General features: G+C 48.6%; 2 protein-coding genes across 2 annotated transcripts in view; one reads left to right on the top strand and one right to left on the bottom strand.

Annotated features, from left to right (window-relative positions):
• The window catches only part of Eef1akmt3 (EEF1A lysine methyltransferase 3), a 20,404-nt gene extending 15,020 nt beyond the window's left edge, over window positions 1-5,384 (top strand). Inside the window, exons 7-8 of the mRNA XM_031350257.1 lie at window positions 2,252-2,339; window positions 4,797-5,384. Of these exons, the coding sequence (XP_031206117.1) occupies window positions 2,252-2,339; window positions 4,797-5,203 (495 nt within the window). The 3' untranslated portion in view covers window positions 5,204-5,384. The remainder of the gene's footprint in view (window positions 1-2,251; window positions 2,340-4,796) is intronic.
• A 1,385-nt stretch (window positions 5,385-6,769) lies between these two features.
• Avil (advillin) lies at window positions 6,770-24,086 on the bottom strand. Its single transcript, XM_031349463.1, has 19 exons — window positions 24,021-24,086; window positions 22,601-22,675; window positions 20,914-21,110; window positions 19,964-20,072; window positions 19,765-19,875; window positions 19,175-19,377; window positions 18,669-18,747; window positions 18,452-18,550; window positions 17,630-17,783; window positions 17,435-17,535; window positions 16,872-17,009; window positions 16,628-16,786; window positions 15,835-16,014; window positions 14,075-14,220; window positions 13,463-13,607; window positions 11,396-11,584; window positions 10,856-10,924; window positions 8,901-9,026; window positions 6,770-7,373 (listed from the first exon to the last, which is right to left on the bottom strand). The coding sequence occupies exons 1-19, from the start codon at window positions 24,084-24,086 to the stop codon at window positions 7,260-7,262; spliced, it is 2,460 nt and encodes an 819-aa protein (XP_031205323.1). The 3' UTR covers window positions 6,770-7,259.
• Between the last annotated feature and the right edge of the window lie 1,970 nt (window positions 24,087-26,056).

The raw sequence follows: 26,056 nt of genomic DNA, 5'->3' as shown, positions 1-26,056 counted from the left end.
GAAAGAAAGAAATGAGTGGGAGAGAGATGGTTTAAAACAGTTAAGAGCACTGACTGCTCTTCCAGAGGTCCTGAGTTCAGTTCCCAGCAACCACATGGTGGCTCACAACCATCTGTAATGGGATCTGATGCCCTCTTCTGGTGTGTCTGAAGACAACTACAGTGTACTCACATACATAAAGTAAATCATTCTTTAAAAAATGAAAACAAAACATAAAGAGAAATATCAAAGCTGAATCATTAGACAATATACAAATAATGAATTAAATACATTGGCATTATTTTGGTGGACCTGGTTGCTTGTACCTTTAATCCCAGCACTTGGGAGGCAGAGGCAGGTGGATCTCTGAGTTTGAGGCTAGCCTGGTCTACAGAGTCAGTTCCAGGACATCCTGAGCTATACAGAGAGACCCTGTCTCAATAAATCAACAAACAGAAGGATAAGAGACATCTTGTTGCTTTAAGAAAACATCTCTAGCACTGGTGTGTGTGCATGTCTTTATGTGTGTGCGCGCATGGAGGTCAGGGGATGACTTGCAGGAGTCGGTTCTGTGACAACTCAGGGCATCCTGCTTGGCAGCACATGCCCCTGCCACTGAGCTGCCTCACTGGCACTCTTTTACTCCCTTTCAAATATAATTATTTTCTATTATATATACTTTATTATATTCATTTATTTGTATGCACATGGGTGCCCACAAAGGTTACAGGAGGAGCTGGAGTTACAGGTGGCTGTGAGCTGCCATGTGGCTTCTGGGGACTGAACTTAGGTCCTCGGAAGAGCAGCCGTGTGCTCTTAACCTCTGAGTTCTCTCTCAGTCTTGACTCCCATTCTCTTTCTTTTTTAATGTGTACAGTGCAGCATGTGTGTGCAGTGCTCTCAAAGGCCAAGAAGGGCACTGGGCCCTTGGAGCTGGAGTTACCACCATATGTGTGCTGGGAACTGAACCTGGGTCCTCCAGAAGAGCAGCTGGTCATAAACACAGGGCCATTGCTCCAGCCCCCAAACCCCACTGTTAACTATTTCTATAGATAAGCAGGCTCATTGGATTATCATTTTAATTATTTCTTGTTACAACACCGTAATGTTGAGTGAACTGTGATGTACATTTGTGTCAGGTACTGCGGGTGACATGCAGACGTGCTTTTCACCTGTCATGTATCTTGGAAACAATCTATAGCAGTCTCACACAGACTTGGCCAGCCTTGACCTCACCGTAGCCTTGGTTAGCTATGAGCTCCTCATCCCACCTCCCAAGTGCTGGGATTAAGGCATGTTCTACCACATTCACTGCCATGTTCTACCGTGTTCATTACCATGTACATTACTATGTTCACTGTCATGTTCTACCATGCTCATTGTCATGTTCACTATCATGTTCACTACCGTGTTCTACCATGTACACTGTCATATTCACTATCATGTTCACTACCATGCTCACTATGATATTCACTACCATGTTCATTACCATGTTCACTATTCTTTGTCTTTCTAGCTGTGTGGTGTTCTGTTGTATGATGTGCCATAGGATATTCAGCCAGTCTCCTGTATTTGGGCATTTGGCTATTGCCAAACTTTAATGATTAGAAATAATTATTCAATGGATAATCTTATGTATGTGAGCTTTTAAAGAATTCATACTTTTGTATCTTTGAAAGTTCATCATCAAGCTGGTTGTAGTGATACATGTCTGTAATCCCAACACTTAAGAGGCAGAGGCAGGAGGATTTCTAGGAGTTTGAGTTTAGCTTGGGCTGCATTGTGTTTTCCAAGTCTTTCAGGATTGCAGAATGTGACCCTGTTCCCCAAAAGAGTACTAGAAAAGGAATGCATCCTCCAGTTCCCAGACCTAGAACTGTAGAGCCAAAGGCCTTGTACACAGATGAGCTCTGCTCTGCCCTGTCCTTCGCGCATGCTTTGGTGTGCATTCCTGGCAATGCTGCATAAGTCCTCTGGTGTTGATATTTTGTGATTGTGTAAAAATCCCGCTTCTTTTTTTAGGAAGTTCTAAGACGGTAGGGCTAGAGGAGGAGAGTCTAATGGAGTTGGGGGTGGTGCAGTGGTAGAGTAAGGTATTTATAAGCATGACAACGTTATCAGTTTTTAACATCCTTGGCTTAGTGGAAGTTTCATCTATTTATGGTCATCTATTTGTGGTCGTCTTAAGCGTTTTCCCAAGTCTCAGCTCTTTGCCTGTTCTTTGGATGATTTCAGCTGTCAGAGCCAGCTCACACTTGTCTCCTGTATGTAGGGCTTCCTCAACTCCTCCGAGCTTTCTGAACTTGCAGCTGGGCCCGACAGGGAAGGCTCTCTCAAGGATCAGTTGGCCTTAGCGATTGGTGAGTATCGGTGAGGACCCTGGACAGTGGAAGTTGTGATCCGGCTTTCCTGGTATCTTTAGTGTTCTTCCACAACTCGTTCAGTAAGCAAGAGGTCAGCTCAGGGAGGGAGAAGGAACGAATACAGTGGAAACACGTCACTCGCATGTGCAGAATTCTCAACAAATAGTTAAAAGGAGAATTACAAGCTCATGTGCTGCTAAGGGCAGGACTATGGGAACATGGGTTGGCCTTTCTGGGGAGCAGTAGACACCATGAAGAGCCAAAAGAGGTACCATTCCCAGGCTGTAACCAGGTAGTTATTGAGGGAACTGGAGTTCTGGTTCAGTCAGAATCCTGAATTCCATAAAGGAATTTAGATTTATAAACTATAACTCTCAGGATTTTTTTTTAAGGGGATTTTTTTTAAAGATTTATTTATTTATAAATAAATTTATTTATTTACTTATTATATGTAAGTACACTGTAGCTGTCTTCAGACACACCAGAAGAGGGCGTCAGATCTCATTACAGATGGTTGTGAGCCACCATGTGGTTGCTGGGATTTGAACTCAGGATAGTCAGTGCTCTTAACCACTGAGCCATCTCTCCAGATTTTTTTTTTGTTGTTGTTTTGTTTTGTTTTGTTTTTCAAGACAGGGTTTCTCTGTGGAGACCTGGCTGTCCTGGAACTCACTTTGTAGACCAGGCTGGCCTTGAACTCAGAAATCCACCTGCCTCTGCCTCCTAAGTGCTGGGATTAAAGGCGTGCGCCACCACTGCCCAGCAACTCTCGTGATTTTTAATGGCATGTAACTAGTTAAAATTATCTTATCACTGTGTGGACTAAACAAAGGCAGAGAAGAGATGTCTCTTAATCCTTCAGCTGACCACTGTGTGTGTTGTAGGGAAAAGCTCACTAAAGGTGGGAAAGAAAATTTAAGGACTGGGTGATGGCTCAGCAGTTAAGAGCCCTGGACTGTTCTTCCAGAGGGCCGTGGTTTGATTCCTAGCACCAACTTGGACTAGTGAACATCTCTGACACTAGTTCCAAGGGATTCTGGCTTCCAAGGGCACTGCCCGTGTGTGGTTCACAGAATGTTAGGGTTAGGACAGTCAAAACATCCTACACATAAAATAAAAATATTTGTGTGTGTGTGTGTGTTTTATTTTTTTCTTTTAAAAGACAGGGTTTCACTGTGTAGCTCTGGCTGCTCTGGAACTCTGTAGACCAGACTAACCTTGAACTCACAGAGATCTATCACCCTCTGCTTCTGGCCTCTGCCCATTGAATGCTGGGAGAAAAGGTATTCACCACTCACCCTTACCCACTGTCTAAAAATCTTTCCCTTTTAAAGAAAACTGAAGATTGTCTATTTTAGGAATTTGATAGTGAGTTTATGACAATGCAGGTCTTTGGAAGCCGTGTTCCATGTTGGGGAACCATGTTCCGGCCATAAGGCTACAGTGATTTTCTTGCTCTTTCCACATGTCCTAAGGGAGGGAGAAAGCAGGCTGGATTGGAGTTGCTTGGGAATCCTCTGTGGTCTGCAGTTTCTCGTCAAGGTGTAGTTGTTTTCCCATGGCAATCTAGTTCTGTCTGATGAGCCTCGGGTGAGCTGCCAAGCCAACAGCCGTGTGAAGGAATCTTGGAAGAACTGGAACTCTTTGCCTGACTTCTGGATCTTCCTCTGAATGGCCTCCAGCTGTAACTGTGGCTAACCTGTGTCTTCTGGAGGCCTGCTGTCTCACATCCCTTCCTCATCTTGGTTTATTTAGGCTTCTCTTGGAAGGGGATCCTGGGCAAACAGGAGAAAACTTGAATCTGTTTCTAGTTTTGAAAGTGTTGTAGCATCTTTGCTCCTCTGAAGAGTGGGGACTGTCAGGTGCCTGGGTTGGGATTCCCTGGAGCTCTCGATTACAGATCTTTCCCAGTTGTGTCAGTTGTGGGTGTGTTTCCAGGGTAATTTGGTGATATGGGGGAGGAGGGGTTTGGAGTCAGCTTTGAGTTGTGACTCCAGCTCTGCCTAGTATTGGTGTGTGGGTCACTCGATTCTCTCAGCCTAATTTTAGTGTGAGGAATAGCCAGGTTCTGAGTGCCCACTCTACATGACACACCACAATACATGCTTTGTGCCACCTTCTTTATTTCTCCCAGTAACCCTGAAAGTCGGGTCATATCAATTCCATTGTATAGAGAGGAAACCAAGGCTTGGTAGTTGATAAATGCCTCAGGTCCCAGAACCAGGGAAGGCAGAACCATGAGTTTGGCCTGTGACAGCCAGCCTGTTTTAACTAGAGTACTCCCTGAGTGTCTCTGCTCCTTGCTCCTCCTAAATAGAGGCTGAGGCTGGTGTCTTCCCATCACAGTGCAGATTGACTGACTACGCAGACAGCAAGGTCACCGGGCACAGTTCACTGGGTGCCACCATAGTCACCACAATCCAGTGTTTGTTTCTTGTTTATGCTCTTTTGTAGGGAAACTGGGAGAGAACATGATTCTTAAGCGAGCTGCCTGGGTGAAGGTGCCCTCTGGGTTCTATGTCGGCTCTTATGTGCATGGGGTGATGCAGAGCCCCTCGCTCCAGAACCTGGTGCTGGGGAAGTATGGGGCCCTGGTCGTCTGTGAGACTCCTGAGCAGATCACAAACCTGGAGGAGGTTGGCCGCCGCTTGGGGCAGCACGTGGTGGGCATGGCTCCTCTCTCTGTGGGCTCCCTGGAGGATGAGCCCGGAGGAGAGACAGAGACCAGGATGCTGCCCCAGCCGTACCTCCTGGATCCTTCCATTACACTGGGGCAGTATGTGCAGCCCCAGGGCGTGACTGTAGTGGACTTTGTGCGCTTCGAATGTGGAGAAGGTGAGCAGGTAGCTGAGGCCGAATAGGTTTTTGGCCTAGGTGGAAATATTTAATTTTTACATCTGGATTTCCTTATAAAAAGTTATTTTCTAAACCTCTTCAACCCTCAAATATGTTTTTTCTTTTTAGTTTAAAATGAAGTTATATAATTATGGATAAAGTTATTAAATTGTGATGTAATAAAGAATTTTTCTCATTTGTATAATACTTTTTTTTTTTTTTTTTTTTTTTTTTTTTTGGTTTTTCGAGACAGGGTTTCTCTGTGTAGCCCTGGCTGTCCTGGAACTCACTCTGTAGAACAGGCTGTCCTTGAACTCAGAAATCCGCCTGCCTCTGCCTCCCAAGTGCTGGGATTAAAGGCGTGCGCCACTACCGCCTGGCTCATTTGTCTAATACTTAACTTGTGTGTGTGTGTCTGTGTGTGTGTGTGTCTGTGTGTGTGTGGGCACACATGCCAGGCTTGTATGGTAAGTACTTTTACCCAATCTCCCCAGTCCCTAGCCTGTGTCAGTCTATTATGTAGTTCTAGAAGTTTCTAACACACTGCCTTGTTCCTGTGACAGAGATCTCTCACTCTGTGTTGACTCTGTGACATTTTGGACCATGTATCTTCCCTGGAACTTCCTAGAAGTGTTTCCTGTAATCTGGATCTCACACTTGTTGACGTGTGCTAGAGTTGTCTGGGAGACGTGGGTTCCTTTGTTGACAATTCCAGCATGCTCCTCTCTGTAGCGGTGCATCCAGATGCTGGCATGCAGCATGCTCCTCCCTGTAGTGGCGCATCCACACGAGGGCATGCACCCTGAAGTGGGTGTGGTGGCTGGGTCAGGCACCACACAGCTCCGCCCTCTCAGCATCGCCTTTATTTATTAGCTTTGATGCTAGAGATTGCTCCAGGACTTCAGGCATCCTGCTGAGGTAAGCATGTGCTTGTCTTCTTTCTTTTTTTTGTTGTTTTGTTTTGGTTTGGTTTTTGGTTTTTCAAAATGGTTTCTCTGTGTAGCTCTAGCTTGTCCTGGAACTAGCTCTGTAGACTAGGCTGGACCTCGAACTCACAGAAGATCTATTTGCCTCTGACTCTCAAATGCCTGGGATTAAAGACCTGTGCCAGCCAGTATCTGGTGTTTTGTCTCGTCTCGTCTCTTCTTTTCTTTCTTCCTTCCTTCCATTCATATGTTTTTTAGAGGTAGGGTTTCTTTGTGTAGCCCTGGCTGTCTTGGAATTCACTGTGTAGACCAGGTTGACCTCGAACTCACAGAGATCTTCCCAAGTGCTGGGTTTAAAGATTTGTGCCACCACTGCTGCCCAGCAGAAGAGGACATTGGCTCCCCTGGAACTGGAGTTACAGGTGACTGTGAGCCACCATGTAGGGGCTGGAAACTAAACCCTTGACTTCTGCAAGAGCACCAGGTTTTCTTAACCCTTGAGCCATCCCTTCCACTGCCCTTTAAGAAACCGAGACAGGGTCTTTCTAAATTACTCAGCCCCACCTTGGGTTCTCTTTGTAGCCCAAACAGGCCTTGAACTCACAAACTCTTCCTACACTAGCTGATCTGGTAGCTGGGGTTAGAGGCTTGTGAATCAGGCCCAACCTCAAGACTGCCTCTATTTTTCTGTGCACAGAAATGCTCTTCACATAAGAACTACAGCCACCAGAAGAATGTGGTCACGTGGTCTCTTTATTTGAGAAGTTGGAAACGCTGTGGCACATGGTAGACCTGGGCATTTGGAGCCTGGCCTGCAGGGAGTGTGTGGTATGCCACTTTCAGGGTTGCAGGGTGTGGTTGGAAGCAGATGTGCGTCCTGTTGCGTTAAATACCTTAAGCTTAGCTTCTAGCTCTCTCTACCGTTCTGCCTTCATGCTCTCTGCTACAGCTTCAGCTGAAGGACCACAAAAGCCAAAAGACAAGCAGTTAGCATCTAGTGTATAGCAACCAAGAAATGCAAGGATGAATTTGAAAGAGAATATGTGATCCTGAGGTCTCTTAGCCACTTGTTGGGCTCAGTTGGTAGGTGACCTCTTTGCTGATGTTGGCACTGTGTGTTTGCTCCTGTGGTCCGGCAGCAGACATAGGCCTTGCTCTAGAAAAGGCCTCTTTCTTTCTTCAGCTGGAGCTGCTTCCAGCCAGGCAGAGCAGTAAATTGCCCTCTTGTGATGCCGAACACAGACACAAAGTCTTGTTCGGAGAGGTAGTTCTGAGAAAACAGAATTTGTGGTGAGAAAGAAGACAGTGCATTTCATGAATGCCTACAGTAAGTGAGCAGGAGGGAGGTGGGCAGGAAGGAAGCCTGGGGCTGGGGACTTGAGCCCTAGAACCATAGTCAAGTGATAGGTAGGTAGGCCCTGGGAGAGGGGCGTCAGGAAGGCTGAGACAGATCTACATTGTCCCTTGGTCATGGAGGCCATATGAGCCAGTGGATGGAGACTGGCTGGGTTTTCCACACAGTCCTGTTTCCTTGCTGGATAGGCAGTGAATGGATTATACATTATGGATGAATTATTATAAACATTTGATTTTGGATGGATGGATGGATGGATGGAGGTTTGGGTAGAGTATCTTGCTTCATGCCTTAACCACCATTCTTGTTGAATACTTATTTTAGGTGCTAGGGGGTGAACCCAGGACTGCTCTTTAAGGAACCTGAGAATGTGCTTTAGCACTGCACCGTACCCCGAGTACCCCAAGATCCTTAAAATGTAAGCTTGAGAAGATCATTCCAATGCAGTGTCCATGTCGAGATCTAAGCTACGACCTTTTGTTTTATTATTACTTTTTTTCAAGACAGCATCTTACCATAGCCCAGGCTGTCACAGAACAGAACATAGCCCAGGTTGGCTTGGAACCTGTGTTGTCCCTCCTGCCTTTGTCCCCATGGTCCTGAGATTACAGTCATGAGCCACCAAGCCCAGCTGATCTGTGGCCTCTGCTTCTAAGAACATTGTAGTCTAGATGCTTAAGATTTGGCTAGAGACACGCCTTTAATCCCAGCCCTTGGGAGGCAGAGGCAGGCGGATTTCTGAGTTTGAGGCCAGCCTGGTCTGCAGAGTGAGTTCTAGGACAGCCAGGGCTACACAGAGAAACCCTGTCTCAAAAACAAAACAAAAACAAAAAAAATTAACTATTATTTGTTAAATATTTTATGTGTATGAGTGCTCTATCTGCATATATACCTGTGTACCAGAAAAGAGCATCAGATTTCACTATAGATGGTTGTAAGTCACTACGAGTTGCTGGGAATTGAACTCAGGACCTCTGGAAGAGCGTCCAATGCACTTAACCGCTGAGCCATCTTTCCGGCCCCCCATGTGGTTTAAATAAAGCATATCAACTGCTTTTGGGAAATCCCTGGCTATTACTTAGAGCTGTGCTAAGGAAGGATTTGGGGAATGGCAGGGAAACAGGTTAGTTTATGGTAGTGCATGGTGGCTGGACTAGGCTAGCAGTACAGAGGTGGAGGCTACCAGATGGAGTCCTGTGGGAGGAGGAAGAAATCCAAGGAGAAGCCCTTGAATTGACTCAGTAGCTCAGAGGCACCTTGAGTTCCCTCAACGCACCTGATCTACTCCGAGCCATTCCCCCTCCCCTCAGCTCGGCCCCCCCATGTTCAGTTCCCTCAGTGTGAGTGCGGGATCTGCTCTGATCCCCCCCCCAGCTTGGTGCTTAACCTATGGGAGCTCCTCCCCCGCCCCTACCCCAAAAATTCAGTTGTACAACCACTCACTTCCTTTTTGGCAGGATCCACATCCTCAGGCAGCTGCTGGTTCTGGCCTTTCAGCAGGACTTCCACAGGGTAGTACTTTGGCTCACTTTCACTAAGATTCAGAGAGAGTGTTGTGTTCTTCAAGTCCTGCGTAAGGAAGAGTACAGACACAAGTAGATAGAGCGATGTTTTGCGTGGCCTCCGTTTCCTGCGTGTATAAGATTTACACTTCGGCTTGTGCCTCTCCATCCTTTCAGAACAGCGGTCCCTACACCTGGACACATGACAAACCTGGGAACGCAGGCTCAGCAGAGCCAGATCGGCGTAGGCGCTGCACTTAGGTCTAACCATACATTACATATGTTTGTCTATATAGTGCTGGGAACTGAAGCCAAAGCCTCGCGAGTGCTAGGCAGGTACTCTGCAGCTGAGCTGTATACCTCTTGCCAGAAGTCGTTTTCAAATACTATGATCATGTCCCTTCTATTCACGTTTTTATCTAGGTCCTGCGTTGGCAGTCGTTAAATGCCTTCAGACTGAAGACACGCTTAAGTACACTTTTTTTTTAATTAAATTTTTTTATTAGATATTTTCTTTATTTACATGTAAATTTCTCCCATCTTAAGTACACTTTAAAGACACTAACAGCATTCCGTTAGCTTTGAGACCTGAGTTAGCAGAGCACAGAGGACAACGTGTCCCATCCTGTCATTCCAGCGCTGCTGACTGCAAGCTCCACTTGTAGCTGTTAAAATAGGGGTCAGTGTCCTAAGCCCCTGTGGAGTTCACTGTCAGAAACTAATAAAGTACCATCTGGGTTAGAAGCTTGTACCTGAGGAATACTAATGATAATCCTAAGCTCTCTGGAAAAGCAGGAAAGTCTGGGTGATAAAGTTAGGTTGTATTCTTATTGTTCTTTCTTACTTTTTCTTTTTCTTTTTTTTTGAGGCAGGTCTCGTATAGCCCTTCACTTAATATGTAGCATGGATGAGCTTAAACTCTTTAATTTATTTTGTACATTATGCATATGGGATATGTGTGCACATGAGTGTGGGTGCTTTCACAGTCCAGAGGAATACATATTGCTGGAGCTAGAGCTAGGGTCTCCTGTGAGCCACCCAACACAGGCGTTTCTCTTAGCTAGAGAGCCAGCTCTCCAGCCTCCTCCCCCACGTACCTACTGGGTTCTGGATTGCAGGAAATTAGGGACTTGGCTCTGGGACCTGCTTTCCCCTCCTCTACCTTCCCCACTTTCCTTTCCTTTCCCTCTCCCTCCCTCTCCCTCTCCCTCCCTCTCTCTCTCCCTCTCTCCCTTTCTCTCTCTCTTTCTTTCTTTCTTTCTTTCTTTCTTTCTTTCTTTCTTTCTTTCTTTCTTTCTTTCTCTCTTTCTTTCTAGATTTATTTATTTATTTATTATATGTAAGTACACTGTAGCTGTCTTCAGACACTCCAGAAGAGGGCATCAGATCACATTACGGATGGTTGTGAGCCATCATGTGGTTGCTGGGATTTAAACTCAGGACCTTCGGAAGAGCAGTTGGTGCTCTTAACCACTGAGCCATCTCTCTAGCCCCTCTTCCTTTCTTTCTTTCTTTCTTTCCTTCTTTCTTTCTTTCTTTCTTCCTTCCTTCTTTCCTTTTTCTTTCTTTCCTTCTTTCTTTCTTTCTTTCTTTCTCTCTTTCTTTCCCTCTTTTTTCTTGAGACAGAGGCCTTGCTATGAAGACTAGCCTGGCCTAGAACTCACAACTCTCCCACATTTGCTTCTCAAGTGCTTGAGACTCGCTTTCCTATCACTTAAAATAACCCCCAAGGGTGGGTCCGAGTCAGCAGTAGAGCTCATCACTAGTTTGCACCTCAGACAGACACAACAGAACAGACAACAAAAGCCCTTCCCTTCTGAGTGGACCACTGGAGTTCTTAAAGACACAGACTGTCTGCCGTACTCTCTCTCCCCTCTAAGTATGAACCTGACTCACAGCGGTGATCCGCACGATAGCAGTGGCATCCCCCAGCTCATTCTTTAACTGCTCATATGATTTTCCTTCCTAGGAAGAGACAGGAAAAACAAAAGGAGATATTCTTTTGACAATAGGGAACAGGCGTCTGAGGCCTGGTATGTGTGATCAGGAAAAGCACAGCACGGTAGAACATGAAGCACTTGGGTCCAGTTACTCGTGAGCAACGTTCTTTGGTGGCAAGAACAAGTAGGTGAGTGGGCGTCAGATGCCCGATATCTTGCCACTGGCTTACTGGGACTTTGCACAGACTGTCAGGATTGTGAACATGTGTAGACATGTATCATAGTTCCTTGCTGCCTCTTGCTGGCACAGCTGGGAACTGACTAGACTCCCTGCCATGGAGACAAAGCCGAGGAGTGGGAAGCAAGGCAAGGATGGGGGCTTGGGGTGGGGAGAGTGGGAGCCTGGTTTTACTTGGCTCTGGAATAGCATGTCTCCCCCATGGGTTCTAAGGTTTAGGGCAGTCAGAACAATATCCTCAGTTTCAATATTTCTTACGCTCCAAATGTGAGGGTCCCATGCCAGGAACCAGCCTGTGAAGGTGGGGGGCTCAAAGCCCTGCTTGATGATCAGGATCGGTGTGTCGGGGTCTCGACCACTGGGATGTGTTTCCAGGTACTCCTGGGCAGTCGAGAGGGCCCCCTCCTTCTCTGTGGCATTGGCCTCTGCTCCTATCCACAGGAACACCTGTCCACCGATTTCATATTGTTAGTGTGTCCAGAGACTAAGTGCTGCTGTGCACTGTCCATCCCCGCAGCCAGTCACAGCCTCGTTCCTGCTCCTAAGAGGAGGGTCCCAGAAGCAGCTTGATTTCGTGATTTCAGTTGCTATGCATGTCTTCTAAGTTTCTGCACCCAAACTACAGCTTCCTGAATGAACAGCCTACAAAACACCCTTCATGCTATCTCAGTGTGCCTCAAACCTCAGAGAAGCCAAATGTAGCCCTTTCCTGTCTACATGCCTATCCTATAGGTACGTCTTGGTAAACCTGAGCCCTTGGTCAGGTAGGATAGAACTTAGAATCTGGTCTGTAGCCCTGGATCCAGGGCGTCACTGGATTCAACAAGCTGGACCACGGCAGTTGTCATTACCATGCCTCTCTCTGTGTTTACTGATGCAGCCAGCACCCGCTGCTCTTGGCCTATTCTGTTTTCTAGTGTGATGGGTAAGGCCCTCAGAGCCCACAGCTGTTCTCAGCTGTATCTCTTTCTTGGGTGGATCTTAGCTCTTGTCTTACATCTTTGTGTGTGTCTGTGTGTGTGTGTGTGTGTGTGTGTGTGTTTGCTTGGTTTGGTTTTTCAAGACAGGGTTTCTCTGTGTAGCCCTGGCTGTCCTGGAACTCACTCTGTAAACCAGGCTGGCCTCAAACTCAGAAATCTACCTGCCTCTGCCTCCCAAGTGCTGGGATTAAAGGCATGCGCCACTACAGCCCGGCATTTGTTTGGTTTTGACTGGATCTCACTCTCTAGCCCAGGCTGGCCTCAAGCCTACTCTTGCCTTGAACTCACAGAAATTCTCCTGCCTCAGCCTCCCTAGTGCTGGAACTGCAGGCACGAGCTACTCTGCCAGACTTATTTTATTCTTTGGTAGGAGTCTGTCTTGCTCTCCAGCACCATTTCCTTTCCCAGAGCCTAGCTCATCTCTTCCCACTCAGCCTTCTCCTCTAGGAGTCTTCTGAGAGACCCAAACTGCGTTGAATGCTTCACATGGCTTACCATCAAGCACGAAAGTTTCTTTGTCTGGCCCTTCCCTCCACCCTCTAAACACTGAAGACTCTTCAGCACAGAGGGAAATGGCATACACAGGAAGACATCTTGTTCACCTGCTGCCTAAAAGGCCCATCTATAGTCTCTAGAATCTGCTATCATCCTCAGAAGAAGGCAGGACATATGCCATGCTTTGTCTTCCAAAATAAAACGAGAAAATTCCAGGGGTAGTGAGAGGAAATTTTTGTTCTGTTTGGCTCAAATTTTTTTTTATTGTATCTATCTGTTTGGCAGATGTGGGAACATGTGTGCCAGAGAGTAGGCATGGAGGTCAGAGGACAACTTGCAGGACCCATTCTTGCCTCACATTGGGTGGGTCTTGGGGATTAAACTCCATTTTCTTTTTTAAGGTTTATTTATTTATTATATGTAAGTTCACTGTAGCTGTCTTTAGACCCGCCAAAAAGGGCATCAGATCTCATTACAGATGGTTGTGAACCACCGTGTGGTTGCTGGGAATTGAACTTTGAACTCAGGACCTTTGGAAGAGCAGTCAGTGCTCTTAACCGCTGAGCCATCTCTCCAGCCCCTGGCGTCAAACTCTGTTTGGATCCTCCTGCCTCTGAATGCTAGCTGCTTATACTGCAGGCATGTGTCGGTATCCTGGCTTAAGGCTGGTGAGGTTAGACATTAGTCTATTCTGACTGTGACATAAAGCTGTCTCTCTAGAACCACCGAAGATGTTTGACTTAGTTGGTCCAGCACTAGCCTGCTTTCATCCCGGGTGCGATGCCATAGAGAAACAAGCTCAAACTGTGGCGATCTTTGCATGATCCAGAACTTTGTGGCTGTGTCTTACCTGGTCCCAGGTGTCCAGGAGCATCACATCACCTGGGCTCAGGTCATCCTGGGTGAAGTCCGTGATCTCAGTAACAAGGAACCGGCCGGTCTTATTGGAACATTCAAAGAGCCGGACCTGGATGTCCAGGGTTTCTTGCTGCAGCCTGCAGTACAGTAATGTAGAAGGAGAGAGCTGCATAGGAATCGTGTTTAGAGTGTGTGTGTGTGTGTGTGTGTGTGTGTGTGTGTGTGTGCGCGTGCGTGCGTGCGTGCGTGCATACGCATGTGTGTTCACATGAGGACAGAAATAGCTTCTTCCATAGCTCTCCACTGTAGTGTTTTGAGACAGGGTCTCCCAGGGCCTGGATTGTCAGTTTGGCTAGACTAGCCTACCAGCAAGTCTGAAGGATCCTGTTGTCCCCCCACTCCCCAGCACAGGGATTACAGGCCTGCGCTGCTATATCTAGTTTCTGTCTGTTAGGGATGTCGTTCAGGTCTTTGTGTTTGCACAAGGACTTTGTTGACTAAGCTGTGTCCCCATCCCGGAATGTTTAAAGCTGTGAGGAATCTCAGGATTTGTATGGGCCTCCAGCCAGGGCAGCCAAGAAGCCAGAGCTGACTGCCCACTTACCTTTTGTCATTAGCGTAGGGTGTTTTTCCTCCCAGAAGGTCCCAGAACTCAAGTGGCTCCTGGCCCTCAGCCACAGTGTCCGCGTTGCCATCACAGAGAAGCCCAACCAACTCCTTGGCCATCGCCCGCTCGTCCCCACTAGACCCCTGAGCAGTGAGGAGAACATGGCTGTTAGATACACAGGGTACATTGATAGGCATGCCAGGCTTCCAAAACTGGGGGTTGGCTCTGTGCTGCAGTGCCCCAAGATGGGGAGTAGGGAGAGGGCAGGACATGCTGGCAAAAGGATAGGCCTGCTCTGAAACCCACAGCGCTCCTACGAAGAAGCCACCTCTGTTTTAGCCTCACCTGGAATTGTAGCACACAATTTCCCCCGATGCACATGTACAGTAAATGCTCTGCCTCTGTAGCAAGCCTTGTATCCCTACATGTAACTTTCATTATTTTTGTTTTGTTTTGTTTTTGTTTTTTGGAGATAGGATTCCTCTGTGAAGCACTGGCTGTCTTGGAACTCACGTTGGTCTCAAACTCAGAGATCCACCTGTCTGTTCCTCCTGAGCGCTGGGTTAAAGGTGTATGTTGCTCTGCTCAGCTTTAGTCTTATTTTTTTAATTACAGTAAAATTGACTTTGTTGGTCTCTACGAGGCTTAAACAGACCTTTGTCCCCACAGTGTAATTACAGTGAAATTTCTTTAGTCCTCCCTGATTCCTACCCCTTTGAAGAAGTCAAATACTGAACTCTTTTTCTTTTTTCTTTTTTTAAAGATTTATTTATTATTATACACAGTACACTGTAGCTGTCTTCAGACTTGCCAGAAGAGGACATCAGATCTCATTATAGGTAGTTGTGAGCTACCATGTGGTTGCTGGGATTTGAACTCAGGACCTTTGGAAGAGTAGTCAGTCCTCTTACCCACTGAGCCATCTCGCCAGCCCCAATACTGCTAAGCCGTGCTCCCTTAGGACAATCCGGGTGGTTCTCGACTGTCTTAAGTAGAAGCATGTCACATCTAGCCTTGGAGACCAGATTCTTTCACTTGTCAAGAGACTTTTATCCCTTGGCTACTCCGTGTTGTGTGCATGAGTGGCCCTTCTATTATTATTGGTGAGTAATATTCCATTGAAGGAATATATCCATGTTCATTTGTTTTCCAGATGGCCTCTAATTTAAGGGAGTTGTGAATAAATGTGCTATACACATGTGTGGACAAATCTTTGTGTGAGGGAGTTTTTGTTCACTGGTGCTTTTTTAAGATTTCTTTTACTTGTATGAGTGTTCCATTCACATGTAAGTATGTGTAGGTATGTGCCTCAAGTGTGTGCAGTGCCTATAGAAGTCAAGGAGGGTGTCAGATCCTCTGGAACAGGATTTACAAAGAGTTGTGACCCACCATGGGAAAACTGCAGGAGGCATCTCTATTAAGCCATCTTTCCAGCCCCAGGATTGTGTGTGTGTGTGTGTGTGTGTGTTTGTATGTGAGTGTACAAACGTGTGTATGTATGGATGGGTACATACACACATGGTGTATGTGTAGGTACATTTGTGTGTATACATTTATGTGTGTACAAATGTGTATATGAGTGTGCCTATGTGTGTGTGCACTTGCGTGCACTGGGGTTACAGATAGGAGCTCCCACTTTCAGCCTTTTGTGTTGCTGGGGATTGAACCTGGGTGTTCAATCTTTACTGCCTGGCTGACAGGGCTGAGGGCGGGGCCAGGGCAATCATGAAACCCAGGGGACCCAGCAGCCCTCTCACCTTGCCATACCACAGGTAGTGCTCCGCCTGAGTCAGCAGCAAAAAGACATCATTGGAGTTGAGAGAGGAAGCCGAGGCTGAGACTTCCACCGCTTTGGTGTTGGACTTGTTGTTTCCGTGGATCTGGAAGAGCCTTACTGGAGGGTCAGGCTCAGCATTTCCCTTCCTGGAAGTCCCACCCTCGAGAGAAGAAAAGCAGAGTCCAGACCTTCATTGCACGGCTGGCTGCTGTGAATGCCAGATGGACTGCATACCATATTTACCCCTCAGGATCCCCTAGACTGAGGGGAAAGGACCAGGGTGAGGATTTCACCCAGTGTTGGGAGCGAGGACCAGTTGTCTCCCATCACTCATGGACCTTGAGTAGTTCTGCAGAGCAGATGTTACTCCACCACACACAGGGGGAAACTGAGGTGGGGAAATTGGCTTATACAGGGCAAAAGAAGGACCTGATGTTAGACTTGAGAGACGCCCCATACGTGAGTGTCTGCGTTGCCTACCCAGGCTTCTGCCAGGGCTCTGTGGAAGAAGCAGGCCTTAGACTAGGAGAGGGGGTAGTGCAGGCTGGGTAACAGCTACTGCTGTGCAGATCATGTGGCACAGAATGCGAAAGACCGTAAGTACTAGCTAGATAGTGGCTTGAGATTTCCCTGAACATCTCAGACCAAGTGCTTCCGTTGCCTTAATGTCTAAGCTAAGCCTTGTTCACCCTGCACATATATACCCTGACCCTGATCCCAGCCTCTCTGGTAGCTCCGATCATCCCTGCATAGTTTTGTCTGTAGGTCCTCACCTCGTAGATAACCAGCTTTCCTTTGAAGATGGCCATGAAGTGGCGTGGCTCCTTCCCCATGCTAACGCGGACCTGCACAGGGGCTCCGTCAAACTGCTGATCTACCTCCACTGCTTGGTAGGCAGAGGCTGCCAGCTCATCCTGGGAGGCGTGGCGGCCCTGCAGTGGTGAGAAAGGAGTTGAGCCCAGTGTCTGGGGAAGCCCTTGGATCCAATACTGCACTGAGAGCTTGCACCTGGCCTACCTGCCAGATGTACAAGATGTAATGGGGTTTCCCGTTCACATCATACGTGTAGAGAACCAGATAGCAGTCTCCCCCGTAGAAGAAGCCATGCCACTGGTACTCCACAGGGACCAGCTCCAGGTTCTCAATTCTCCAGACCTGGGCACAAGAGGAGACATACTTCTTCAGAGAGGGTCATTCTGTTCAGGGAGTTCCACTGGAAGGGAACTGAACCCACCCCAAGTGGAGATGAAGCACTAACAAACATCCCTTCCTGGATCTTCTGTGCCCTGGAGGCCCGTCACATTTGCAAGACTTGAATCCTGAGAACTGTCCCAGGTCACATGGGTCCAGAGCCTCCCATCAAGCAGCCTAGGTCTTCACAGACAACTTGAATATATCTTCCAGGTGATAGACCACTGGGGAAAGTGTCTCTCACTTTCCTGAAGCATTATGGGTAAGCAGCCAGCTCCACACTTCTTGGACAGTATGGGAAGGTGGAGTAGGAAAAGAAGCATACAGAACAGGCTGCCCTCTGCAGCAGGAACACCCCAGAGGCCAAGTGCCACCCTCACCGGGCTCACCTCGACCTTGCCATTGCCATCGTCCACCATTCTCTCCTGGGCAGCCACTTCTGGCTTAGTGTGTAGCAGAGTCACATCAAACTTGTCTTGGTAGATTTTAGCTGCAGAGAAAGAGGTGGGAAAAGCCAGGTGAGCAGACACTCCAGCCTCTTTCTAGGGTCCCAGCAGAAGGAGACACACGTGGCAAAATCTCACCAATTTTACCAGGGCTGAACGTTTTCCCCAAGCCGGAGGTCTGGTCCTTCACCGACCATTTCTGGAACAACTGTTTGAACATAGCTGACTCTGCACCATCGTTGACCGTCTCCACATTGGTGCTGCTTGGATATCCCTTCATCTTGATGAAATCCTGCAGTCCCCACCCCCCCACACACACAACAGCGTGTCAGCCAGGGTGTGCACTGAGTGTTTGCTCATCTGGTACCTCACTATCTGAAATCAGGTGACCCTGGGAATCATAGCCAATTTCTGTCTCTCTTCCGAGGTTCCAAAAGATATGAACATTTTGGTGTCTCTTCATTAGACCATCACTATTATCATCATTTGGGCTGATTTTGCAGGACCTTCTATGCACCTCTACTCATCAGAGTTATTTGCTCATTTGTTCCTTTTAAGCACATCATGTGCTGGGTCTGCAGAATTTAGTAAATGCCCTTTGAGGACTGGGCCCTAATCTGGACATGCAACACCCTTCACTAGCAACAGCACCTTCAGAGAGCAGGTTCTGTGTGCCAAGTATGGTTCTGAGCACTTCATGAATCAGCTTTATCTTATGGTGGTTCTGGGAGACAGGGACCATCCCTGTTAGATATTGGGAAACTGAAGCTCAGAGGTGCTCAGTGGCCTCGCCCAGGACACTCAGCTGGAAAAGGTAAAACCCGCATTCGTATCCCAGGCAGTCTGTTTACTTTGAAGTTCACATATGCCACTGTGCTCAAGTGCCTGGCGTGTTCGGGCACATGTCTATAACAATAATGGCAGAATATTCAGTCAGCTTCATACATCTCCAGCTCCTACCAGGGCTTTGGACATGGCTGCCTGTTTCTCGACCTTGGTGGCTCCTTTGCCTTTCCACACGTAGATCTTGGTGCCACTTTGGTCCAGGATGTAGCAGTCCTGAATCAGTTAAGGGAAGTACAGTTACTCAAACTCAAGATGGAGAAGGCTTTGCCCAGGGCCTGCCTACAAAGTTACTTCTGGATTCTTCAAGCAAAGTCCCCTCCAGTCTACTTACATCGTGGTTCAGTAGGTCCTGGACCAGGGGCCTTGTTGCCATCTCTGTGACTGACAGCTGCCCAGCTGTGTCTGAGACACTGGTGAGAGAGAGAGATTTAGCCCGTGCCTTCATTTTGTGAAGTATCCCACAGCTAAAGTGATGTTTCTGTGTGGCATTTCTGGACAGAGTGGACTCTTTGAGATAGACAGAGCTTGAATACAGAGAGGGAGATACATCCTGTTCTCCAGAGGAGACTGTGGGTCTCTTTCCCAAACTATCCCATTCACATCCCTAGGCATGAATACACCAGAAAGGTTGCACCTGCAGGCCAGGAGACTTTTAAACAAGAATGGAGGATAGCTGCCTCTCTGAGAGGAGCAGTTTCTGAGCTCCTTGTAGGAGATACATTTAAAAAGGATGAACCAAGAGAAGGCAGATGTCTTTACCCAAGCTGAGTGCCTGCTGTCCTAGAGGACACACCCCTACACCGAGCCTCCAGCCCACAACCAAGCTAAAACACTCACTGGTATAACATGATATTTGATTTCTGCTGCTGATCCATGATCTCATCAGGAACTGCAGGCTTGATAATGGAACGTCGGCCAAGGGTATCCTGGAGGACTGTCATCAGGCCTTGGCTGGCCGCCTCTTTGTCTCCCTCAATCACCCCGATTTCAGCACGGCCCCCTCGCTCTCTGTCCCGAATGTCCTTCGCCAGGAGCATAGCCTGCCAGAGGAGCCAAGGGAGGCACTCGGCTCAGCTGGAGTCCTTTCCTTCCCCACGGCTTCCATGGAGCCACCAGGATTACAGACAAACTCCTCCGGTGCTGAGGAGTGACACAAACCCTTGGCCTGTCTGCAAGGCAGAGTCTAGGCTAAGGCAGGAGTCTCTCTGGACTCTTGGGGGTCAGCAAGCCCAGAAGACAAAGGAAGAAGGCACCCAAGAAGGGGAACCCAGCTTGATGCCAGGCCTGGAGAAGAGGAAGAGGAGGAACAGGAGGAAGAAGAGGAACAAGAGGAGGAGAAGGAAGAGGAAGAGGAGGAGGAAGAGGGAGAGGAGGAGGAGGAAGAGGAGGAGGGGGAAGAGGAGGAGCAGCAGCAGCAGGAGCTAGACCTTGAGACGCTCCCCACTGTTGCTCTCTGGGCCATTCCACTGGATGATGACCATCCCAAGGTCCAGCAAGAAGACATCGCCTCGGTTAAAGCTGTCCCAGCTCATTTCCACCTGCACATGAGCAGTCAGAGCAGTTTAGGATGGGCTTAGGCAACAGGGCAGGAGCCCCAAGCCTGGGACAGTCATGTTTGGGACTTACCTCAGTGGCTCGGATGTTTCTCTTCCCCTTTACGTGGAGCAGCCTCTTCACATCATAGGTGTTGGTCTCCACGTGCTTCATCCCAGAGGCCACACCCCCCTTTTTATAACTGAGGGGACATTGATCCAGTTATTTGTTGTGTGCCTGCTACAGGGCTAGGTTCTGGGGCACTACCCAGAATCACAGCAGGAACACAGATATCGGCCTCTGCCCATGTCACTTATAATAACAAATGAGCAAAGTAAACAGTTACTGCACCTGCAGCCCCAGGGGTGGGTCTGTGACTAGGGGCCGGCCGGGCTTTCCTGAAGGGACATTTGAGCCAAGATTATATGAGAAGTCTGAAGGATGAGAAGAGTAGTGTGGCAGGCAGAGGGACGCTCTTAGGGTTGCAGGTGGTGCCACGGCCAGCCCTCATGCTAGGTATTTACATATTCCAGCGCCTACAAGTGACCTCCCAGACCTCCCTGCCTCATCTTATTCTGTCAGTCTCATGTCCCTCCTTCATTCCAGGAAAGCGTGTCCTGTCACCCGTGTGCTTTCATAAACAGAGGCCGCCATTCTGTTGTAGACCCGGCCTGTGTCTTTGTTCATGTGTGCTAGATGAGGCTTGCTGCCAACACGCGTCTTTCTGACCACAGGCTCCTCCCACCACTAACACAGTTGGGAACACCCTGGATCATGGGTCCTAACAGGCCTGGATGTGTGAGGGGTTGTTCTGAGAGATGGGGTTCACAATTTATAGTCCCAGTATGCTCCAGAATGCAGTGCTGACCCTCACTCTCGCAAGCTGTCCAGCCCTCGGCCCCACCCCGCCCTGATTTGCACGGCTTGGGATGGGCTCAGGTGATGGCTTTGCTTTGCATCTCTCAGGTTACTTCAAAGGCTGACCCTTTAGTTTCCTTTCCTGGAAACGGTTATCTGTCTTGGCTCTGTGCGTGGCTACTCACATGATGCCCTGCTTGAAGTAGCCACGGAAGGTGTCAGACTCGTGGTACTGAACCTCACGGTGCTGCACAGGGCTGCCTCCCAGGTAGTCGTCCAGCTGTGTGGTATAAATGGCCGCGCAGCTCTGCTCATCCTGGGAGGAGTCCTTCCCGATCCAAAAGTGGATGTTCTGGGAGAGAAGGCTGCCCACTCTCCGGGTCTAGGATAGCCAGAGGGGCAAGGTCAGGTCTAAGCTCACCTCTGCTATCCTGCTGACCTCTCTGGTGTGGGAAGGCTTCAACATGCCCTGTCCTACGGGGCTGCAGGGCCAGGCCCCTTCACAAAAGTAACCCTTCCTTCTCTGTACCGGCGCCAGCGCTGGTACAGCCGGTTTACAGGCCCCCTGAAGACCTAGTATCCCCGCTTCCTTCCCACATTTGGGGAAGTTGACCTCTTACTGTTCCTAAAGTAGGGAACCTTTCCCCATTTGAATTTCAGACTCCATCTGAAGGGCCTCTGTGCTCACAGAACTGCATAGCTGCCGGGTAGTGGTGGCACACGCCTTTAATCCTAGCACTTGGGAAACAGGGACAGGCGGATTTCTGAGTTCGAGGCCAGCCTGGTCTACAGAGTGAGTTTCAGAACAGCCAGGACTACACAGAGAAACCCTGTCTTGAAAAACCAAAACCAAAACCAAAACCAACAACAAAAAGACCCACAAAAATCAAAAAACAAAACCAGAACTGCACAGCTGTCAGCACTGTCCGTGTGATGTTACTCCTCCAGTAGGACAAGCAAAAGGTTTGATTTCATTTAAAACAGGTTATTATTGTGTAGCCCAAGCTAGTCAAACTTGTTGAGGCAGGCCTGGAACTCCTAATCTCCCTAGTTTTACCTCTCAAGTGCTGGAATCATAGGTGTGTGCCATTAGGCTCCAGTCTTTTGGTTTTGGGAGACAATGTTTGCCTGTAGCCCCGGCTAGTCAGGGATTTAGCATGTAGCCCAGGCTGACCTTGAAGTTGATCTTGCTGAGTGCTATACCTGATATACCATCTATCCTGTCAACTTGTCCCAGGCTGGGGTTATCTAGGGGGAAAGAACATGGATTAAGAAAAATGCCTCCATCTGGTGGCCAGTGGGCACATCTGTAGTGCATTTTCCTGATGCATGACTGATGGGGGAGGGCTCAGGCCACTGTGGATGGTGCCTCCCCTGGGCAGGTGCTCTGGGGTCTATTTAAAACAGCCTCAGGAAGCAAGCCAGTAAGCAGCATTGCTCTGTGGTTTCTGCTTCAGTTCCTGCCTCCAGGTTCCTGCCTTGAGCTCCTGACCCGGCTTTCCTCGCTAAGATGAAGTAAACCCTTTCTCTCCCAAACTGCTTTTGCTCAGGGCGTTTGTCACAGCAATAGAAACTATCATACCTAAGGCACAGTGAGCACCGTGTGGCCACAGTCAGGCTGCATGTTTGGCCTTCTGAACACTTTAGTGTGTGGCTGGGACCCTGGTGTGTGTGTGTGTGTGTGTGTGTGTGTGTGTGTGTGTGTGTGTACAGCTTACATCCAGGAGGAGGGTTGGACTGAGGGCCCCACACCCACTGTCTGACACATGCACAATCACACCCCAAGCCTGAGGAAGAGTCTAGACAGACACTAGGTAGCCCACTCCTCTCACCATCTAGCTGGGGAGAACATGGGTGGAGGGCATTGCTCACCGAGAGGATGATGTAGCAGTCTCCCTCATAGAAGTTGCCATGAGCACTCAGGGGCACCAGGGCCAGCTCCATTTTCTAAAAGGATTAGCAGAGTTCTAAAAGGAGCAACTGTGTACCTTGCTCCTACCTTCCCCACAGCCCCACTCTCGTCGCCGGCACAGGTGGCAGAGGAGCCATCTTCCTGTCTTTATAGGCAGGCTGTGACACAGGACAGGACCACTGCTCTGGCTTCTGGGAGCACTCTCTGGGAGTACTCTGGGTCTGAATATTATGGTGTCCTTCCCCATAGCCTTCCCTTGGTCTCATCTGAAGCCCCCTGGGGAAGCTTGTGAGCCCCCAACGCCCACAGCAGGGGAAAGAGTCGGGTGTAACTACCAAGCGACCCTCATCTGAGCTGTGTAGACTGTCCAGTCCAGACAGCATGTCCAACCCTCTGCTCATGACTGCCTAGAGCCACCAGGCTGTCCTACGGGAGAGGAGGCAGACGGCAGAGAGAACGGCAGTGCCGCGTGGTGCTCCAGGCTGAGGGTCCCTCAGTCAAAGTCTGGGTTGTGGGGCCCTGGTTTCCTCATCCCAGGAGGGCCGCTCACACGGCCTCCAATACGAAAGACACTTTCACCATCCGAGTGAAGCAAACCCATAGCCATCATGTGTATGTTCTATGTAAAACCTGGATGTTAGGTGTGAGAAGATTAAATGCATTTTGTGTGTCCAGGTTGGTGCCTGTTCATTCCTTTTTTCTTATTTATTGTATGCCACACTATACACGTGATGGACAGAGAAACTCAGAGTTGGTTCCCTTCTTGCACTGTGTGGGCCCCAGGACTTGCACTCAGCCACCAGGCTTGGCTGCACCCACCCATCTCCATTTGGCCAGCCCTTCCTATTCAATTCTGAAGCGATTGAGGAGCCTGGCACCAGGAGTGGACTTGGATTCCCACAAGCCTTGAGAGCTTTTGGCTCACGCTTTGGAACCGGTGGGGTGAAGGGAAATGTTACATGTGTGAGGGTCAGGCTGCAGCAACTGACAAGGTAGAGGGAGGCATGTCCTTGTGTCTGGTAGGTGCAGGCAGACCAGGGCGTAGAGCCACCCTGGGAGACCAAGGCCACAGGATAAAGAGACAAGCAGTGCCCATCTGAACAGCATGTCCCACCCCAAAGCTGGTAGGAGCCAGACATGTTCTGACCTGTAGCCAAGAGTCTTCAGGTAAGACTCTTTCTTGTCTTTCTGAGGCATTTATTGGGAATATAGACTCACCGACCAGATGCCCAGACAAAAGACAAGCTTGGTTCTGTTAGGGGACCTGCACCGAGTCACTGGAGAGTCAAGGTTGGGGAAGCCTGCCCTCTGATGCTGACCTTCCATAGCCACAGGTTCAGATCCCAATGGTCAGGGTGGGTGTGGTTCCCACTTGCTCACCTCAATTCTCCACGTGATGATCCCGGGGTCATTGCTCACAGCCCTGAAGGCACTGCTCAGAGACATAGTGTCTGCCTTCCTGGAACTGAAATATCACAAAGCCAGGGGTGACACTCCTCACAGTGAACAGGGAGCCATTGCTTCTCCTTAGACACTTCCCTGCCTCATCAGCCATCATGCCATATGCCCATTCAGTATGTCACCATACCGCCACCACACCATTTCACCAATCCAAGTTCACACTGTGTTTCGAGCTGGGCTGTCTGCTCGGAAGGTTTGTTTTCTGCCTGCTGCCACCTTGGTTAAGAGCTCTGGTCCATAGTGATAACATGTTTCCTTTAAAACATATACATGCGTGCTAGTGTGTTAAATTCTGTGAAGCTGGAGTTGCAGGCAATCATGAGTCACCAGATGTAGGTGCTGGGAATTGGAATTTCCAGCATGTGCCACTCTCCACAGGGGGATGGGCAACACATACTCCTGAGCATGACAGTGTCACACCCACTACCCACAGTGGCTCATTTTCAGGAAGTGGCCATCTTCCTGTCCCCTGTGGTACAGATGAGGCTGAGAGAGAGAGTAGATGATCTGTCTGTGGACACGCTAGCACGGGCCCCATAGCTGAGCAACGCTAGCACGGTCCCCATAGCTGAGCAATGCTAGCACAGGCCCCATGGCTGAGCCTTTTGGTTTCACTTCATTTTACTTTTTTCAAGAAAGGGTCTCTGAGACCCTGGCCATGCTAGAACTCACTCTGTAGACAAGGCTGGCCTTGAACTCAAGGAGATCCACCTGCCTCTGCCTCCCAAGATCTGGAACTAGAGGCATGATCTACCACTGCCTGGCACACTTTATTTTATTTTTTTATTTTATCAGCACAGGATCTATCCACATAGCCCAGGCTGGTCATAAACTCCTCTGCCTTCGCTGCCTCAGCCTCTAAGTGCCGGCGTTATGGGCTTCCACCACCAGATCTAGGCCCATACCTTTTGTTTTCTTTCATACCTGACCTTAAATGTCTGTGTCTTAGCCATATTTTCATGCTGCCACCCTTCCCAAAACTAAGTTCAGTGGCTCATGGAGAGGCAATCCAGACAGAAAAAGTATTTCCAAATGAAGCCCCTTCTCCCAACTCTTGAACTTCTCTTCCCAGATGCCTGGTAAGACCTTGTCACCCCCAACTGCTCTCAGTTATCATTTTTAATTTTGCAAATCGTCCTAGAACAGTAACAACCCTTTATCACGACTAATACATTAACTGGTCTTGCAAAAGAAAGGGGAAAGTATAATGCCTGTGCCTAGGACAAAGAGCTGAGGGTGCCAGAAGGGAAAGTAGGTGTGGCCGCTTCGCCTGGCCCACACACACCCCAGCTTCTCTGGAAGGCTTGTCCTCAGTGAGCTCAGAGGTTCTCAGCACTCACAGAGAGGAATAAGGCAGGGAGGGAAGTGGTAAGATGGCCACGGGACCTCAGCAGTCATCACTTGGCTGGGGTAAACACACAGGTTACCCAGTAGCTCTGCCTTCTCTCAAGTTGTACCCTCCGGGAGACTGCACTCTCACAGTATGCCAAGTGATCGCTAGGTTGGTTTCTCCTAAGATTCAAAGCCAAGGATGGGATGGATGGACTTAGGAGAGATTAAAAGACAAAATCGCTCTGGGGGACATTGTGTGGATGTTTGATAGTTGGTGATATACAGGGCTTGTTAAGTGTGGAATATCTGGTGATGGGGCATAGTTTAAATGGTGGATGACTGTCGTCCCCAGCACGACAAAAAAAAGAGTCTGACTCCACTGACCATTCTTTTCTTGAGCCTTAATGGATAAAACCAGGTTTGGAGAGGATGCACCATTACCACTGAAGAGCCAGGCCTCTTTGTGTGCTGCCAGCAGTAGCCTAAAACAGAGCCATGGTGCGGAACTGCCAATGTTTGCATCTTTAATTTGATACTCGTGCTGCCCCACCCTGCACAGCCCAGAACCACCAGGAAATATTCAGCTTTCCTTCTGGCTGAATTTTCTCTCTTTTAAGCATGAC

Source organism: Mastomys coucha, unplaced genomic scaffold (genome assembly GCF_008632895.1).
Source record: "Mastomys coucha isolate ucsf_1 unplaced genomic scaffold, UCSF_Mcou_1 pScaffold4, whole genome shotgun sequence".
Taxonomy (NCBI): Eukaryota; Metazoa; Chordata; class Mammalia; order Rodentia; family Muridae; genus Mastomys; species Mastomys coucha.
Note: the sequence above shows the minus strand (reverse complement) of the source record. Positions and strands in the feature narration are given on the sequence as shown.

Excerpts from the sequence above, each read along its gene's own strand:
- Avil (XM_031349463.1), bottom strand. The coding sequence starts at position 24,086 with ATGTCTCTGAGCAGTGCCTTCAGGGCTGTGAGCAATGACCCCGGGATC. Across the intron at positions 17,784-18,451 it reads CAGCCATGTCCAAAGCCCTG|GATTTCATCAAGATGAAGGG; the intron begins GTAGGAGCTGGA and ends TGGGGACTGCAG. Across the intron at positions 11,585-13,462 it reads TCCTGGACACCTGGGACCAG|GTGTTCCTGTGGATAGGAGC; the intron begins GTAAGACACAGC and ends ATCGGTGGACAG.